Source organism: Drosophila yakuba, chromosome X, assembly GCF_016746365.2.
Source record: "Drosophila yakuba strain Tai18E2 chromosome X, Prin_Dyak_Tai18E2_2.1, whole genome shotgun sequence".
In the NCBI taxonomy this organism is placed as follows: Eukaryota; Metazoa; Arthropoda; class Insecta; order Diptera; family Drosophilidae; genus Drosophila; species Drosophila yakuba.
In genome coordinates this window covers 23,747,853-23,764,809 of record NC_052526.2, presented here as the reverse complement: position 1 = coordinate 23,764,809, position 16,957 = coordinate 23,747,853, and the positions used below count along the sequence as shown (strand labels likewise).

Below are 16,957 nucleotides of genomic sequence, written 5' to 3'. Positions count from 1 at the left end.
GACATAGATAACATAATTAATCGTTTCGTCATAGATATATCGCAAGTCTGCTACACATAACGCCGTGCTAAACGCAGAGTCCATAAGAAATTAAGTTAGACTAATTGGCTAATTCATTTTTCAGAACTATTAATTTCATCAGCTTTTAGTACCACCAACTTTGGCATATATTTAGCAGCTTGGGGACCCCATCAAAGACTTGTAGAAGTTTCTCATAATTACTAGATTTGTGTCACATCCTTTGGGCGTAGTCTCGTAGTCGTTAAAATTTCAAAAGTAAGATTTTACCAATCCCAGCGTCTTTGTATAACGTAAAGGCAGTTAAACCCATAGTATAGCATTTTTTGCATTTATATGGCTGAATATGGCTAATTCTCCAAATTGTGGAAGAGATGCCTTCCGGAAGTGTCTGACCAGACACTCTTTTCTTGACATCCCCCTTGAAACGCAATTATGTTTTTCAAAATTGTGTCAGTAATAATAAGAAAACTAGTAAACGGGCGTGAATTTTAAGGAGCATAGAAAATTGTTCTATATAAACTAAAGATTTTAAAAACAAAGAATTTTTAGACTCTTTTTGACAGCAATTACAAAAAAATTGTTTGTGAAAATCCTAACAGGGGCATGTTTGACAGGGTTATCTTCGCAAATATTTTAGTTCATCAACGATAGAAAACTCTCCCGAGAAAGAAAATGTTTGGTTTCTTGATCACCGACCGGCATCACTTGCACAATCTACGACGCCAGCGGTGACTTGACTTACAAGGTCCTTGAAAAAATACAGGCATTACTATAAATAGTATTATATGGATTTAAAAATAACTGTTTTTATTTCCCTAGAAATCGACTATAATAAATAAATTTACCTCCCCATTTCCGACAGTGCCATTTAACATAGTCGGAAACGTATCCAAACTCAGTATTTGGTGGGATTTTTCCAAATATGGGAAAGAAATGGCCAACATCATAAATAAGTCCTCAAGAATCGCCATAGGACCATCAGCTCCATAATAGTAATTCCTAAGCAATTAAGAGATGAACTAAATAACATTCGGGATCGTCTTCCGTCTCATTAAATGTTGCCGATCTTATCGGAAAATGTAATGTTATTGTACAGAATTATGCTCACCGGCAAAAATCCTCCATCTGAACCCTCCACGAGGGCGCTGGCTGGGCAATGGGCACTGCATTATCCCGGACAATAGGTAATGCATTGCTACTTGCTCCGTCCGCGGTAATGAAGTGTCTAGCTAGCAGTGTCTGCCCAGGTGTGACTGCTACCACCTCTGATTTGACGGGAGCAGGTCATGTCAGTTGTAACGCTACTGCCACAACAACAACGACTCAAGGGAGGCTAAGCCGCTCAGGTGCCCCAGTCGATACAGACTCGGACCTGGAGAGCGTGCAGCTCTCCAAAGAAGAGGAGAAATCCTCCTCCGCTCGCCGAAACCAGGCACCAGCTCCCCGCGCAGGCACGGGCCGAAGCGTTCAAGCGAGGGAATGAAGGCAAAGGCGCAATATAAGGCCGCCCTTCGCATCCTGAGTAGGCTCAAGGAAAAAGCCGCCCTATCCCCACAGGAGAAGGAGAAGCTTACCTGGGCCGAGAAAAGGGTCGCAGAGGGTAGGCTGCACTTCGCCAACCTCCCCAGCATGGCATCAACGGGCGGATTCGACGGGCGGATGAACGGATGGAGGAAGCTCCTGAGGCCCCCATGCCCACCTTTGATGGTGCCTGGTGGCTGAACGTGATCAAAATCCTGGAGGCGCTGTGGGGGGCCCGTGATAGTGTAACTAAAGACATTAAGAATAACAACCGTCCTACGATATTTTTGCAAACGAATTTTATGTGCTGGCTCTAGACCTGGCTCAAGGCTGTCTCGAAGACGGAGAGAGAGAGAGCGATCTAAGGCCAGGACTTGTAAAGAGACATCGACCGTATGTGTGCACACGTATGTTTATGTATTGTAAATTTGACCAAATATGCCCCGCATTTTAGAAGTTTATAACTTAAAATGTATAGTATTTTCGATTGATTGCCACCATGTTAATCACTATACTTTTGCATTGGCTTAACATGTTATTTATTCAATTCAGCATAGAAATAGTAATAGCCGAATATATGAATATATTCAGCTTGTGAGGTGGGAAAACTATTTGAAGGCAATGATTCTTAAATATTTTTATATTTATTGTATTGTATTAAATGTATTTTGTGACTATTTGACCCTATTACATAAAGCTCCTGATTTCGGGCCAAAAATAGTCTGCTTGCACAAGTATGCACACTTACACACTTTCTTGCTTACTATTGGGTGTGATGGGGGTTTCTGTCCTGGGATTTTCCAAATCGGCTGAAATAGAAAACACTCGAAAGGGCAAACACTTGACTTTTCTTAATTGCGCGGGCGCGACCGGGCGTATGTTTATTTGTTAGTAATAGTTTTTACACTGAAGCTTATTCTAATTAGCTAGGCTCTCCCAAGCGCAGCGGAGACTCCTTGGAGACTCTGTGGTGAAGAGCGAGAGAGCGTAAGAGGGAGCGGAGAGCGGGTGACAGTACAAGCCCCGTAACTTGGACACTTACGTTTTTCACTAACACAAACCGGTTCGTACAAATTGTAGATTTTTTCACTCTGAACTTCCCGCGAACGGAGAGTGAGCATTATTCTAATGTCTTTTGCCTAACCCAGAATATGTAAAGGGTCTAACATAGGCCCCAATCCTATTCATAGGTAGCTGTCTCATCATAGGTGTTTTCGGCATTGCATGCAGGTTTTCGCATAACTGACAGTTGGACTTAATTTTAGCTAAACGACGAATACAAGGTCATCTAATTCAGACGTAGTCCATAATGAATCGAGTGGGACTGATTTTTATAATAATTTTTATTGTATAGCTTAAGGAGGTAATGCCCAATCGAAGCGGTCCTGCAGTCTTAATACTCGGATCTGCTTATGAAGACATTTGTGTGGGAGAATGTCATTTTTCATTCCTGGGATGCATTTCTTAAACTTATTGAAGACTCTCAGAAATAACCTCACCCCACATGGTATTGACATATCAAGATGTTTGCCTTTAAAAGAAAAGGCGCTGGAAATCAAAAAGGTTTAAATAAGAACATTACCATGGAAAGTACTTGTCTTGATTGGAGGTGACTTTGCTTCGGTTACGTTAGTCGGCGTTATTCGGTTACGTTATTCCTTTAAACTCAAGAACAACTGATCCCAATAAAGTTCAAAATATTTTTTAAGTATCGGCTCAAAGGAATTTAGTTGGAGTCGTTTCGATACCTGATGATTTGTTTTCATTAATCTTTTTAATAACTTCTTTAAGTTGGGCACAAATCCGCAATTTTCAAAATTACCGTTTTTATACCCGTTACTCATAGAGTAAAAGGGTATACTAGATTTGTTGAAAAGTATGTAACAGGCGGAAGAAAGCATTTCCGACCATATAAAGTATATATATTCTTGATCAGGATCAATAGCCGAGTCGATCTGGCCGTGTCCGTCCGTCTGTCTGTCCGTCCATATGAACGCTGAGATCTCAGGAACTACAAAAGCTAGAAAGTTGAGACTAAGCATACAGACTCCAGAGTAATATACGCAGCGCAAGTTTGTCGATTCCTGTTGCCACGCCCACTCTAACGCCCACAAACCGCCCAAGACTGCCACGCCCACACTTTTGAAAAATTACAGTAAATACCTTTGTTTGTAAAATTAAATTATTCCATTTGAAAAACACTTTCTTATTAACGCGTAATAATATTTTAATTGCGACCGTCACTTGCAAGTTGCGCACGCTGCCAAGCTTTTATGTTTCGCACTCATTCTTAAAGAGAATAGTTAGAATAAAGCAAAACCAAACCTAGATTTTAGTAGCTTGATCAATTCTGAGTTAGGGTTGACTCAATTCTAGCCAATGTTTTTACTTTCATTTTTTTATTTTTGGCCTATGGACCAGACCACAGTGCACCGGTATCCATTGCTCTTTACTGGCGCCGACAAAGTTCGTTCCTTGATCGCATCTAATTCTGTTTAGAAATCCTCTTTGGCAACGAAATTCCTAAGATTTCATGGCAGCATCCGAAGACAAATCTTTAGACAACTCTAGGAGTATGGCCTTTGTGGTGGCCATGCAGGTCCATCAGTTTTCACGAAGTCTCCCAATCGTTACCAAAGAGGGACCGAGATAGTGTTTAGATGAATGTAGAAAAATGTTCATTTTTGTATTAGTATTGTAAATTTCTATCGATTTGCCAAACAACTTTTTGCCACGTCCATTCTAACGCCCACAAACAGCCAAAAACTGTCAGTGTTGAAGACTCTAGTCGCACTCCCACTAGCTGAGTAACGGGTATCAGATAGTCGGGGAACTCGACTATAGCGTTCTCTCTTGTTTTATTCTAATGTCTTTCGTCTATCCCAAAAAAGTGTAAAGGGTCTGACATAGATAACATAATTAATCGTTTCGTCATAGACATATCGCAAGTCTGCTACACATAACGCCGTGCTAAACGCAGAGTCCATAAGAAATTAAGTTAGACTGATTTGCTAATTCATTTTTCAGAACTATTAATTTCATCAGCTTTTAGTACCACCAACTTTGGCATATATTTAGCAGCTTGGGGACCCCATCAAAGACTTGTAGAAGTTTCTCATAATTACTAGATTTGTGTCACATCCTTTGGGCGTAGTCTCGTAGTCGTTAAAATTTCAAAAGTAAGATTTTACCAATCCCAGCGTCTTTGTATAACGTAAAGGCAGTTAAACCCATAGTACAGCATTTTTTGCATTTATATGGCTGAATATGGCTAATTCTCCAAATTGTGGAAGAGATGCCTTCCGGAAGTGTCTGACCAGACACTCTTTTCTTGACATCCCCCTTGAAACGCAATTATGTTTTTCAAAATTGTGTCAGTAATAATAAGAAAACTAGTAAACGGGCGTGAATTTTAAGGAGCATAGAAAATTGTTCTATATAAACTAAAGATTTTAAAAACAAAGAATTTTTAGACTCTTTTTGACAGCAATTACAAAAAAATTGTTTGTGAAAATCCTAACAGGGGCATGTTTGACAGGGTTATCTTCGCAAATATTTTAGTTCATCAACGATAGAAAAGTCTCCCGAGAAAGAAAATGTTTGGTTTCTTGATCACCGACCGGCATCACTTGCACAATCTACGACGTCAGCGGTGATTTGACTTACAAGATCCTTGGAAAAATACCTAATGAAAATATTGCACCTTACCTCAGGCATTACTATAAATAGTATTATATGGATTTAGAAATAACTGTTTTTATTTCCCTAGAAATCGACTATAATAAATAAATTTACCTCCCCATTTCCGACAGTGCCATTTAACATAGTCGGAAACGTATCCAAACTCAGTATTTGGTGGGATTTTTCCAAATATGGGAAAGAAATGGCCAACATCATAAATAAGTCCTCAAGAATCGCCATAGGACCATCAGCTCCATATTAGTAATTCCTAAGCAATTAAGAGATGAACTAAATAACATTCGGGATCATCTTCCGTTTCATCAAATGTTGCCGATCTTATCAGAAAATGTAATGTTATTGTACAGAATTATGCTCACCGGCAAAAATCCTCCATCTGAACCCTCCACGAGGGCGCCGGCTGGGCAATGGGCACTGCATTATCCCGGACAATAGGTAATGCATTGCTACTTGCTCCGTCCGCGGTAATGCAGTGTCTAGCTAAGGCAATGGTTCAATTCCTTACGCTCGAAAGCAGGAGGAAATGAACCATTTGCCATGGGCGGAGGTGCCTGGCGGTTAGGCATAAAACGCAAGTGGGTGGTTCCCCGGAAAATCAACCAAGTGTTCTCTGCTAAAGGACAACCAAAAGCACTCAACCCGGGCTGGGATGTCAGCCCAAATGTGACTGCTACCACCGGCGGGCACGGAGGGGAGCAACCCCCTATGCGTGTCGCCAGCGGTAACACCTCTGATTTGACGGGAGCAGGTCATGTCAGTTGTAACGCTACTGCCACAACAACAACGACTTAAGGGAGGCTAAGCCGCTCAGGTGCCCCAGTCGATACAGACTCGGACCTGGAGAGCGTGCAGCTCTCCAAAGAAGAGGAGAAATCCTCCTCCGCTCGCCGAAACGAGGCACCAGCTCCCCGCGCAGGGACGGGCCGAAGCGTTCAAGCGAGGGAATGAAGGCAAAGGCGCAATATAAGGCCGCCCTTCGCATCCTGAGTAGGCTCAAGGAAAAAGCCGCCCTATCCCCACAGGAGAAGGAGAAGCTTACCTGGGCCGAGCAAAGGGTCGCAGGGGGTAGGCTGCATTTCGCCAACCTCCCCAGCATGGCATCAACGGGCGTATTCGCCAACAGGGTGGAGGAGTCGCTTGCCAAGAAGAGGCAACGTTCAACCGAGAGCGCCAATAAGGACGCACCGGGGAGCAAGCGGCGACGCGTGCCGAAGGAGGCAAGCCCTCCCCCCCAGAAAGCGAAGAAGCCATACTCTCGTTAGGCGAGACGGATGATGAAGACTGAGACCTGACGTTTTCAGTCAACCCGTCGAATGGAGATGAGCTCAGTACCCATGCTACTGAGGGTGCTGCAGCTCAGTCTTCATTAAAGCAAGGTCGCGTCGGCGGAGCTCCTCATCGCCCTGGAGCAAGGGTCCGCCGACATAGCTTTGGTCCAAGAGCCATGGATTGCCTCGGTCAATGCCGTCGCCGGAGTAAAGTCCTCCAATTACAACCTCATCTACACACCATCGGTAAGCAGAAACAGAGCCGCCGTACTTGTGCGGAAGGGCCTGCATGCTAACCTTATGTCTCATTACAGCACGGATGGAGAGCGAGAGGAATCGCCTTTTGGTAGCTTCCTGCTACATGGCACACGACAGAACGGCCCCACCGGAGGAACTCAGGAGCATGGTGGAAGCCAGCCCAAACGACCAACAACTGATCGTGGGTGCAGACGCCAACGCGCATCACTGCGTATGGGGGAGCCCCGACATCAACGACAGAGGTGAGTCACTCCTAAACTTTTCACTATCAACTAACCTATGCATAGCTAACGTGGGGGAAGTGCACACCTTTGTAGGCCCCACCTCCTCGAACGTGCTAGACCTAACACTCGTAAGGGACAAAGTACTATGGTTTCAGAAGGGAGAGTCTTTGAGACTATAAACTATAATTGGAGTTGATCCCCTAGACATCCACGCTCAATTGATTGCAGGAAAGGCTGCACAACGCCTAGTTGCATCAGGGAATATGTCTCTACAAAAACTCGGGCATAGTTCGATTGGTCGAGACATGAGCAGCATATCTGACTACATGGTCACCAGAACGTGCCCGGATGTAAGAACAACAACATTGGGACCAGACGACTGGAAAACAGGTCGGGACCATGCTCAACATCTTAATATATGCACGGACGGCTCCAAGATGGAAGGAAGAGTTGGAGAGGACATATACTGTACAAACCCTGAAATGAGGCTTTCGCATATTTCAGGCGGAAGTATGATGAATTCGAGACAATCGAAACCTTGGAGCATCTCATTTGCAAGTGTCCGGCCCTCGCAAGGACAAGAATAAACTACTTAGGCGCACCTGTTCTGGCATCGCTAGAAGATGCCTCCAGGAAGAAGCCAGGCGAACTACTTGCCTTCGCGAAAAATACCTCGATACTAAAAGATTTCGAAAACCGCGTAAACATTCTCTAGGTTCATAAAGAAACATTCGGACAGCTACCGCCCATATTGGCCTATGCGCGGCACCGTGAGGGCCTTCCGACCCAACCTAACCTAACCCTCCTTAGCTAACCGTAAAACGATGTTTGGAACAGTCTTTATTTTTAACCTTATTCGTTGATAGTCCCGACTTAGATACTCGGCTAAACGTCACTGTTCCAAGCAGATTTTCTAGAAATTACGTACCGTAAATTTTAAATCAATGTAGATCTAATTATGATTGGCACGATCCCTACAGAGTATTCTGTTCTGACTATAATAGATTCTATCCTATTATTTCTAATTCTGACTCTCTGCCGTTCTTCAAGCGATCAATAATAACGTATTTAACAAATTCTTAGATCTTACTAGTATATATATATTTCCTCGTTATTTACTGTCTTCTATACCGCGTCTATCTTCCAGCGATGCGAGCCGTACGATACACGGCAACCTCCCTCGGTTGGTTGAGCGGGAGGTGTAGTCGTGGGACTCGCGTAAGAAAAAAAAAAAAAACGTGGCTGTGGATCCGTCGGAAGGGAATGGGGAAAGCATGCTTTAGAGCCAACTGTACCCGAGAATGAACGGGGCCAGTCATTCGTTGCAGCGTCAGGCCAAGGCCGGAGCCATACCGGAATACTGCGTCCCAAGAACATGCCTGAAGACGACTGTTTATTCGTCTGGCAACCGCCAGATTCAACAGCCCCACCACCGGGGAATGGTGAGACCACCACTGTCGGTATGGAGAAATGGCAGGACCCGAGAACGGACGGACAACGGACACCCGTTCCAGCGTCAGGCTAAGGCGAGGGTCAACGGGGCCATGCCAACGAGCAAGGAGGCAAGGAATACTGTTTCCTCCACGCGGACATCAGTATCTCCCGACTAACGTCAGGCACAGGCACACTTAACGTATCCCAAATACAAGCAGCAGAGGCGACCGTATCAGCGTCAGGCCGAAGCCGGAGTCAACGGGGGCATGCCACAAGTAACCAGGACACGGAGAAGCAATACAATCACCAGGAGGGGCGGTACAGGAGAAACGAGGAATATACTGAAAGGAGATCGGCGCTGTGGAACTCGGGATAGAGCTGTGAGCGTCGACGGGATCAAAGAAAGGGGGAGATGTGAGGAGTTAAAACTCCGCACAAATGGAGATGAAGATTGCATGAGGAGGGCCTGACGTTGCCAGTTACGCAACAAGGCAACGCGTAGTAACGGCAGTGCGAAACCGAGGAGAGAGTTTGGAGACTCTGAACCTGAAGATAGATAGTTTGGAGACTCTGAACCTGGGTAAAGAGAGTGTGGAGACTCTGAACCTGTAGAAAGAGAGTTTAGACAGATAAATCTTATTGACAAAAAACTCTTTGGTATCGACAGGTGTTGTTGGATTATTAGGCATTTTCTCTTTTCTAATATTATAAAGTTGCCTTCAAACTTTAGGGAACTGCACCGAAGATGAAGCTTCTCTAGAATTCTGGCATGCTTTGTCAAATATTTCTTTACACTGTCTCTTTTTAGGCTTTTTACTTCACATTGGGATTTGACGTCATTGAAAAGCTTAATAAGGACTTTTGGTGGTGCATGGTTATGATGGTTGCATACATTGTTTGTCACACCACACTTTTCTATATAACATATAAAACGTGTACCACTTTTTATTACATTTTTTAACTTAAATAACTTTATCAGTCAAAAATAATAATGTTAAGGTCTTTCGAAAACCAGCAACGAAAGAAAATGTTTTGTTTTGCTGATCGATCACGTGCAACTCAGTTTAAGATGAATTTTAAACTGCTCAAACTGTTATGAACATCAATTCAAAGCAGAGACGAATATCAGTATGTATTCAATGCAAAACACCGAATAACTGTAATACCGCTTCTTCTTAACAGAAATAAGACAAATTTCGCATATTTTAAAATATTGTGGGAGATAATGCAATTTTATTTATTAGACTTTATCTCACAATTTTCGTGGGCCTCACTTAATTATTTTCTTTTTGTAACTTCTTTAAGTGAAATAACTCCCGCGGGCGTAATTGCAGCCACCCCAAACAAGTGATGGATATCCTGGCCGACATCGACTTGCTTAAAAGGGTTTTGATTTACGAGCGGTCCCCAATGAGAGGAGTCGGGCATCAGAGACTGAGTCAAAGGAGAAATCAGTGATTTTCGTCATTCGTTCCATTTACCAAAAATAATTTTGTCCAAATTTAGTGGAAAACATTCCAACAACAAAAATGTTATAAGTTTTTTTGAGAGCTTAGTGCACTACGACCTGTCTCTAACATATATACAAAAATTCAACCATTTGCTAACATGTCTTACAGATGATGCATTAGAAACTGTTTAAATTTCGGACTTGAATTATTTAAAGGCATTGGCAAGTCTGAAAAATGTGTACGACAATAACTGCTGGATCTTTTTCGACACAATTTCTCAATTGTTTGACCTCTCTCAAGACTCAAAACCCTCTGCATCAGGTTTCATGTCTGTTATCGATGAAATATTGGCTCTGTATAGATCGGTACAGTCATTGAGTAGTAAAATGGAAATAAATATCGCAATGTCCAAGGTAAGTCACACTTTAAAATTCCGTCATGGTCCGATTGTGCAATTCAGTTGATTCGGAGACACCAACATTTAGCTGCTAAGGAGTCAACCAAAAGTAAAAGGAAGCCTAACCTAGGTTCCACTAAGGGATATTCCAAATCGTTTTCTTATGCACACAAACTTATCGCAAACCTGAACAAAAATGTCGATATTGCTCAGCAACAAATCATAGTTTAGGCAGTTGTCAACCTGTCATGGCTCTGTCAGTTATGCAACGGTTCGATTTCACCAAACACAATCGGTTGTGCATTAATTGTCTGAATCCAGGTCATCCAGTCAAAAAGAGCAAAGCACAAAGTCCGATCGCGGTGAACTATGGGTAATTCGACCTTTTGTTGAGATAAATGAATATTTTGTAAGCTATTTAATATACATTGGTAATTTTTATACCCGTTACTCGTAGAGTAAAAGGGTATACTAGATTCGTTGAAAAGTATGTAACAGGCAGAAGGAAGCGTTTCCAACCATATAAAGTATATATATTCTTGATCAGGATCAATAGTCGAGTCGATTTGGCCATGTCCGTCTGTCCGTCCGTCTGTCTCAATGTGATATGTGAAATGACATCACAGCCAAAAAAAAATCGTTTAAAGGTTGAATAACTAAAACTATAATAAAGCCCTATATAAAGGACGCACAGAACTTTTCATTTAATCAACTAAGTTCTGGCATCTCTTCACGGGAATATGGTTCTAGGACAAAAGTTATAGTGGTCTTTTTTCCAAGACTTTTCTTATCGCGTCACTTCAAAAATTTTCAATTAGATTATAAGGGCCACACAATGACACTCGACTGGGTTTGCTGATAAAACTGCTTGGAAAGTTAACCAGTATGTTAAAGGGGGGGTAGGGTTTTGAGGGTTCAAAAAAAGTGATTTTTTTTAATTGCATATTATGAAAGTATAGTAACTCAAGATTGTTATCTGTAAATAGGAAGTCAATCGGAGCAAAACTCACAAAGATATAGCTTTGGAAGTAGGCGGGTCTCGAACGACTACCTGAGTAATCCCTCAGCGGGGAAGACAGCAACAAAAACTTTAAACACGTTTTTCTCAAATCGATGTTTTTTGAGTCGGTGCACTCTGTATCTCAAAATCTATTCAACCGATCGTTCTCAAATTTTTTACAGTATTTCCTTACATAATTTATGAGGTAACCCTGTCGAGATTTTTTCGTTTTTGATTTTAATTTTTTTATTATTAACAACAATAGTCATGAACTTTGGCCAAAATTCGGTATTTTCACTTTCAAGTTTTGTAAAAAGTTCAAAAATTATAATAAATGGAAAAACTCGACAGGGATACCTAGAGGGACATAAAAATTGATGGAAAAACTTTGGGTATTTCATATCAGATTATCCAGTGCTGAGGTATGACGTGCACCGCAAAATGTATTTTTTCTGAGGCGCCTGCGAAGAATTGCTGCTATTCGGTCAATTTTCAATATTTTTTAAAATCATTAAATTTTGAGAACTAGAATTCTCAACAATTTTTCAAATATGTTATTTAGTTTTCGCAGTTACTGTTTACAAACTGCTCAATTTTAAGCATAAACTGATTATATTTATTAGGGGTGAGAATGACTTCTGTGATATCGAAATTTGGATTTAGAAAAATAATTCTGGGACTTAAATATGTAATAATGAGAACTTAAGGTAATTTAAGGCCTGTTTACACAGTGATTGCTTTCAGCTTTTAGGACAAACAGAAATTTTAGTACCCCTTACTCGTAACTTTATATATACTTTAAATAAGCTTTTGTACCGGGAAAATTAATTCAGGAAGCGGTTTTTATCCAGCATATGTATATCTTCCCGGCCAACGTGGGGAAGTCAATATTATTTTGTTGTCAGAGTTTTGTACTTACATATTTATATTCGGTTAAAAACGTACATACGAATTGGTAGATCGCCTTCTAAGAAATCATTTCGGTTATCTTATAAACCTCTATCAAATGAACTTAGTAAATACCTTAAGAAGTAGAATGCGCTCCAACCGTCCTTCTTATATAAAAAAAACTCCTTTAAATGATTATTAATACAATTATTTTATTGAACTCCAATAATTGAAATCTCTGAAGTGGAATTATGTAAGAACAGAAATGAAATTCGGATGTAAGGGATATCCGCCAATCCAGGAAAGTGTGCCACTAAGGTTGAAATTAAGATTCACATTAAAACATTGGGACATGTGCATGTATACAAAGGTCATATGGTAAGCAAATTTCCTTTAATAATAAAGAATCGCCCAGTTAAGAAAACTCGATTTTTTCGTAACATATTTTTAGGTTCTTTTCACACTAGATCGAATCCCCTAGCGAGAGTTCGATAACAACCACATCCTGACCAAGTTAATTCAGGACTTGCATTAGAGTTCTGGGTGTTTACATAGGAGCTCCGTTTCCTTCTTACATAGCTTTAGCATACGGCTCTACTGTTGATTTGTAGCTGCGTTCAGGGGTTTTCTAATCGATACCAACACGACATGTCGCCCGATACGCGCATACATGGTATTTATTTAAAGACATCAACGCAAACGGTCATGGGTTTATCTGCCCTCCACATTTATATTTGCTATTGCCAAAACCAGCGGTGGTTTTAATAGATTCATTAATGACTCTATCTGTATCTATCCAAAACAAATGCCGTCAGGAAATAAGAGCTGAACAGGCAACTGACTACTTGGTTGTGAGAGAAAATGATGCACCTAAGTGCGGCCGAACAAGTGATGACCTAGCTAAGACCCCAAATCCAAAATACTGTTGTGATGCTTCCCTAGGTATTGCAAACGAGATGAAAAAGTTTATGCGCCAAACTAAAGGTGGCTTGAAAGGACTGATCAGCAGTTTTGGCGTGGCTAAAAATAGTTTTCATCGAGCTGATAAGCTCCTTTCCGCGCAAGAAATCCGCTGGTGGTATGCTGCCTAAGAGCGCTGTTCAGTTGTTGATCGCAGCAAATCCCAAAGATCCTAAGATCGGTAACTAAAAACAGATACGGAAAAATCCAAGCATTTGTATGTGGAGGGAGTCCAAACTAGGATTGCTAAAGATTACCACCACAAAGGAAAAATGAGTACAAGTGGGCACTGCTCCCGGTGGTTTCACATAAGAAACAAATTTTCGTTTCTCGGCTTTCTTCCGATCAAACTTTAACTTATGTATTGTCTTCTATATAAGAAAAAACAAAAGCCGAAATTTTAACTTTTAAAATGTTAACTTTTCTTACGCTGGAGACATTTAATCTTTCATCCTAATAAGCTATTTTTATCCTTTTGATTTTTGATTTGATTTTTGGAGGGACAGTTTAGTGGCTAAGAAGTTCGAAGCTGAGATCAACAAGAAAGAATGGTATAGTCAAGTTCACCGACTAAAGCCAAAAAAATTCTTATGAAAATGCAAGAGGCTTGCGCATCAAGCTAACATAATAGAATTCTGATAGCCTATCCTTAGCATCCCATATCATTGTGTTTACAGACCCTTGGTTAAAGGCTGATATACTTACTCCGTGGATGCGTCTTAATTGTCTTAATTGAGGTTAGAGGAGGTAATTTTTGATGAGCAACTTAGATATCATATGCGTAAAGCTGTCTTCCTATTCTTTTGCTTACATGACGTGCTCTTATATTCCGCGGTCTTCTGGATTCCCAAAATAGCTAAATCTTTTGTCGGCTACCCAATCCGTGTCAAAAAGACTGTCCGATAGGGACCAATTTGTAGTTCCAGGTTATTTTAATAAACCTGGCGCTACATGGTCCACAGAAGAAAAATCTAGTATCCTTCTCCCTATAGCACAACATGACTTAATCGTCAGCACGCTCGATTTATCGTTGTCGTATGTTAATTATACGCGAAACTCTCTTGGTCGATTATTTAAACTATGTTATGTAAAAAGTCCTAAAAGTGTGTTTCTGCAAACATTCTAAGGCTTAATCATATTATACTGCCTTTAATTGGTCCGTTTTTATACGCAATTAAATCATTTTTTAACACTTGTGTTAAATTAGAAATTGCGATAGTGAATACTTTTAGCACAATACCGAGAGGGATAAAAGAAGACAACTGAAAAAAAATGAAACTCGCAAATTGAAACAGAAAAATTTTACAGACTGCAGAAAAACTAAACGGTAGCAAGGTATTTGGTGGAATTTAAACCTTGCTTTCTCTACCAAATAATAGATAATTTTAATATATATATGTGAGCTGAGGTATTATGCTCAACTCGATTTATTATTATAAAATATAAGTATTAATATATTGTTGGAAATGTTACAAGATTGTTTGGCTATTTTTACTTTCTGCACTTTTTCTGCTTCGGCGTCACTTTTTGTCTCTCCTGATTCCTCCTTCTTCTGATATCTCCCTTCTTCTTGCTTCCGCGTTGCCACCTCTTTTTTCCCCAATGTCATAACTCGTCATGTACTCTTCAGCTGTAATGTTAATGTTGAACTGCTTAATCCTCTGCTGATATTCTGCTAGTATTGTCCTGCTTTACTGCTGACTTTCTACTGCTTTTCTGCTGACTCTCCGATGCTTCACCATCTTACATTCGGCCATTCCTGATTACTCATCTGTCCCAGATGACCAAGCATCTTCATTGTTACGTGCACGTAACTTCATGTGATCACAGCTGGTGGTAGTGTTGGTGGGAGCTACGTCAGCTGCTTTTCGAACATCGTAACGGCCATGACTTTCGAAATTTCATACGCCCCCAAATATTCGGCAGCCAGTTTCTTTTCTCGACTGGGTTTGCTGAAAACCACGGCTTCGAAAGTTAACTTGTATGTTAACAAAACACGTTTAATTTTCCCATCGTAACATTGTAAAATTTTTTGGCGTTTTAACGATCTTTTATGGTTTTGAACCAAGCACAAGAAAGTGGTCGTTTCAAATACTACCGTGTGACTATCTCCATTTCTTCATTTAATCAGGAGCCAATATAACGGTTTTCTTGCAAACTGCATGGTTTTTTTTTTGTGAGTTTCGCCTCTTTATTGGCTTCTTTAAATGATGTTATTATCTTTGAGTCTGCTTCTAATTACCTATTACCTTACATTAATTTCTAGATCTAGTCCCTCGGCAGTACAGTGTATGCCACACACAATGTATTCCATGCCAAGAAACGACATAAAAATGCTAGAAACTGTTTAGAAACACCCAAAAGTATTGTAAAATACCACAAACCCTGTTTAAAAGTGATTAAATTTATTTATTGTTTATTTATTAATTATAGTTTATTTTGACTGGTTTAAATTTTTCTAACGACTAACTAAGTAATGGAAAAGAAATCCAAGCATAGCATTGTTGTTTTCGATCATAAAGCGTTCTAATTTGGTATACACCAGTTTTATGACTATACGTAATTTCGGGTTTAAAATAATTAAATTTTGAGAACTAGAATCCGCAACAACCACAATTTTTCAAAAATGTTATTTAGTTTTCGCAGTTACTGTTTACAAACTGCTCAATTTTAAGCCCTTACCCCTTACTTTATATATACTTAAATAAGCTTTTGTACCGGGAAAATTAATTCAGGAAGCGGTTTTTATCCAGCATATGTAGGGGCCAACGTGGGGAAGTCAATATTATTTTGTTGTCAGAGTTTTGTACTTACATATTTATAATCGGTTAAAAACGTACATACAAATTGGTAGATAGTCTTCTAAGAAATCATTTAGGTTATCTTATAAACCTCTATCAAATGAACTTAGTAAATACCTTAAGAAGTAGAATGCGCTCCAACATTCCTTCCTTCTTATATAAAAAAAACTCCTTTAAATGATTATTAATACAATTATTTTATTGAACTCCAATAATTGAAATCTCTGAAGTGGAATTATGTAAGAACAGAAATGAAATTTGGATTCAAGGGATATCCGCCAATCCAGGAAAGTGTGCCACCAAGGTTGAAATTAAGATTCTCATTAAAACATTGGGACATGTGCATGTAAACAAAGGTCATATGGTAATCAAATTTCCTTTAATAATAAAGAATCGCCCAGTTAAGAAAACTCGATTTTTTCGTAACATATTTTTAGGTTCTTTTCACACTAGATCGAATCCCCTAGCGAGAGTTCGATAACAACCACATCCTGACCAAGTTAATTCAGGACTTGCATTAGAGTTCTGGGTGTTTACATAGGAGCTCCGTTTCCTTCTTACATAGCTTTAGCATACGGCTCTACTGTTGTTTGTAGTTGCGTTCAGGGGTTTTCTAATCGATACCAACACGACATGTCGCCCGATACGCGCATACATGGTAATTATTTAAAGACTGTGTTAACAGGCCTTACATTTCCCTAAGTTCTCATTATTACATTTGTAAGTCCCAGAATTATTTTTCTAAATCCAAATTTCGATATCACAGAAGTCATTCTCACCCCTAATAAATATAATCAGATTATGCTTAAAATTGAGGAGTTTGTAAACAGTAACTGCGAAAACTAAATAACATTTTTGAAAAATTGTTGGGAATTCTAGTTCTCAAAATTACGTATAGTCATAAAACTGGTGTATACCAAATTAGAACGCTTTATGATCGAAAACAACAATGCTATGCTTGGATTTCTTTACTTAGTTAGTGGTTAGAAAAATTTAAACCAGTCAAAATAAACTATAATTAATAAACAAACAATA

General features: G+C 40.0%; 2 protein-coding genes and 1 long non-coding RNA gene across 21 annotated transcripts in view; 2 read left to right on the top strand and 1 right to left on the bottom strand.

Moving 5' to 3' along the window:
• LOC26536261 (unconventional myosin-VIIa) overlaps nucleotides 1-16,521 on the bottom strand; it is an 893,412-nt gene extending 876,891 nt beyond the window's left edge. For 9 of the 19 annotated variants that reach the window (XR_005562207.2, XM_039377684.2, XM_039377686.2 and 6 more), the window contains exons 1-2: nucleotides 16,040-16,081; nucleotides 12,219-12,240 (exon numbers count right to left, since the gene is read on the bottom strand). Coding sequence is in view for 12 of the 19 variants with exons in the window: in XM_039377684.2 (XP_039233618.1) it covers nucleotides 12,219-12,240; nucleotides 16,040-16,066 (49 nt within the window). In the remaining 7 variants the exon portion in view is untranslated. Of the gene's footprint in view, nucleotides 1-12,192; nucleotides 12,241-12,296; nucleotides 12,500-16,039 lie in introns of those variants that run through there. The other 10 variants (XR_005562208.1, XM_039377698.1, XR_005562209.2 and 7 more) reach the window with 9 other exon arrangements.
• On the top strand, nucleotides 3,612-7,941 carry LOC26534685. The gene is made up of 2 exons (XM_015189272.2): nucleotides 3,612-6,755; nucleotides 6,824-7,941. The coding sequence occupies exons 1-2, from the start codon at nucleotides 6,686-6,688 to the stop codon at nucleotides 7,168-7,170; spliced, it is 417 nt and encodes a 138-aa protein (XP_015044758.2). The 5' UTR covers nucleotides 3,612-6,685; the 3' UTR covers nucleotides 7,171-7,941.
• LOC122319631 lies at nucleotides 12,406-15,665 on the top strand. Its single transcript, XR_006245275.1, has 2 exons — nucleotides 12,406-12,539; nucleotides 12,613-15,665. It is a non-coding gene; the product is annotated as an uncharacterized LOC122319631 (long non-coding RNA).
• Nucleotides 16,522-16,957: the final 436 nt, after the last annotated feature.

What these genes read in the sequence shown, in the direction of transcription:
- LOC26534685 (XM_015189272.2), top strand. Translation starts at nt 6,686, where the DNA reads ATGGATTGCCTCGGTCAATGCCGTCGCCGGAGTAAAGTCCTCCAATTA. An exon ending in ACCTCATCTACACACCATCG is followed by an intron (nt 6,756 to 6,823) that starts GTAAGCAGAAAC and finishes GTCTCATTACAG; the next exon opens with CACGGATGGAGAGCGAGAGG.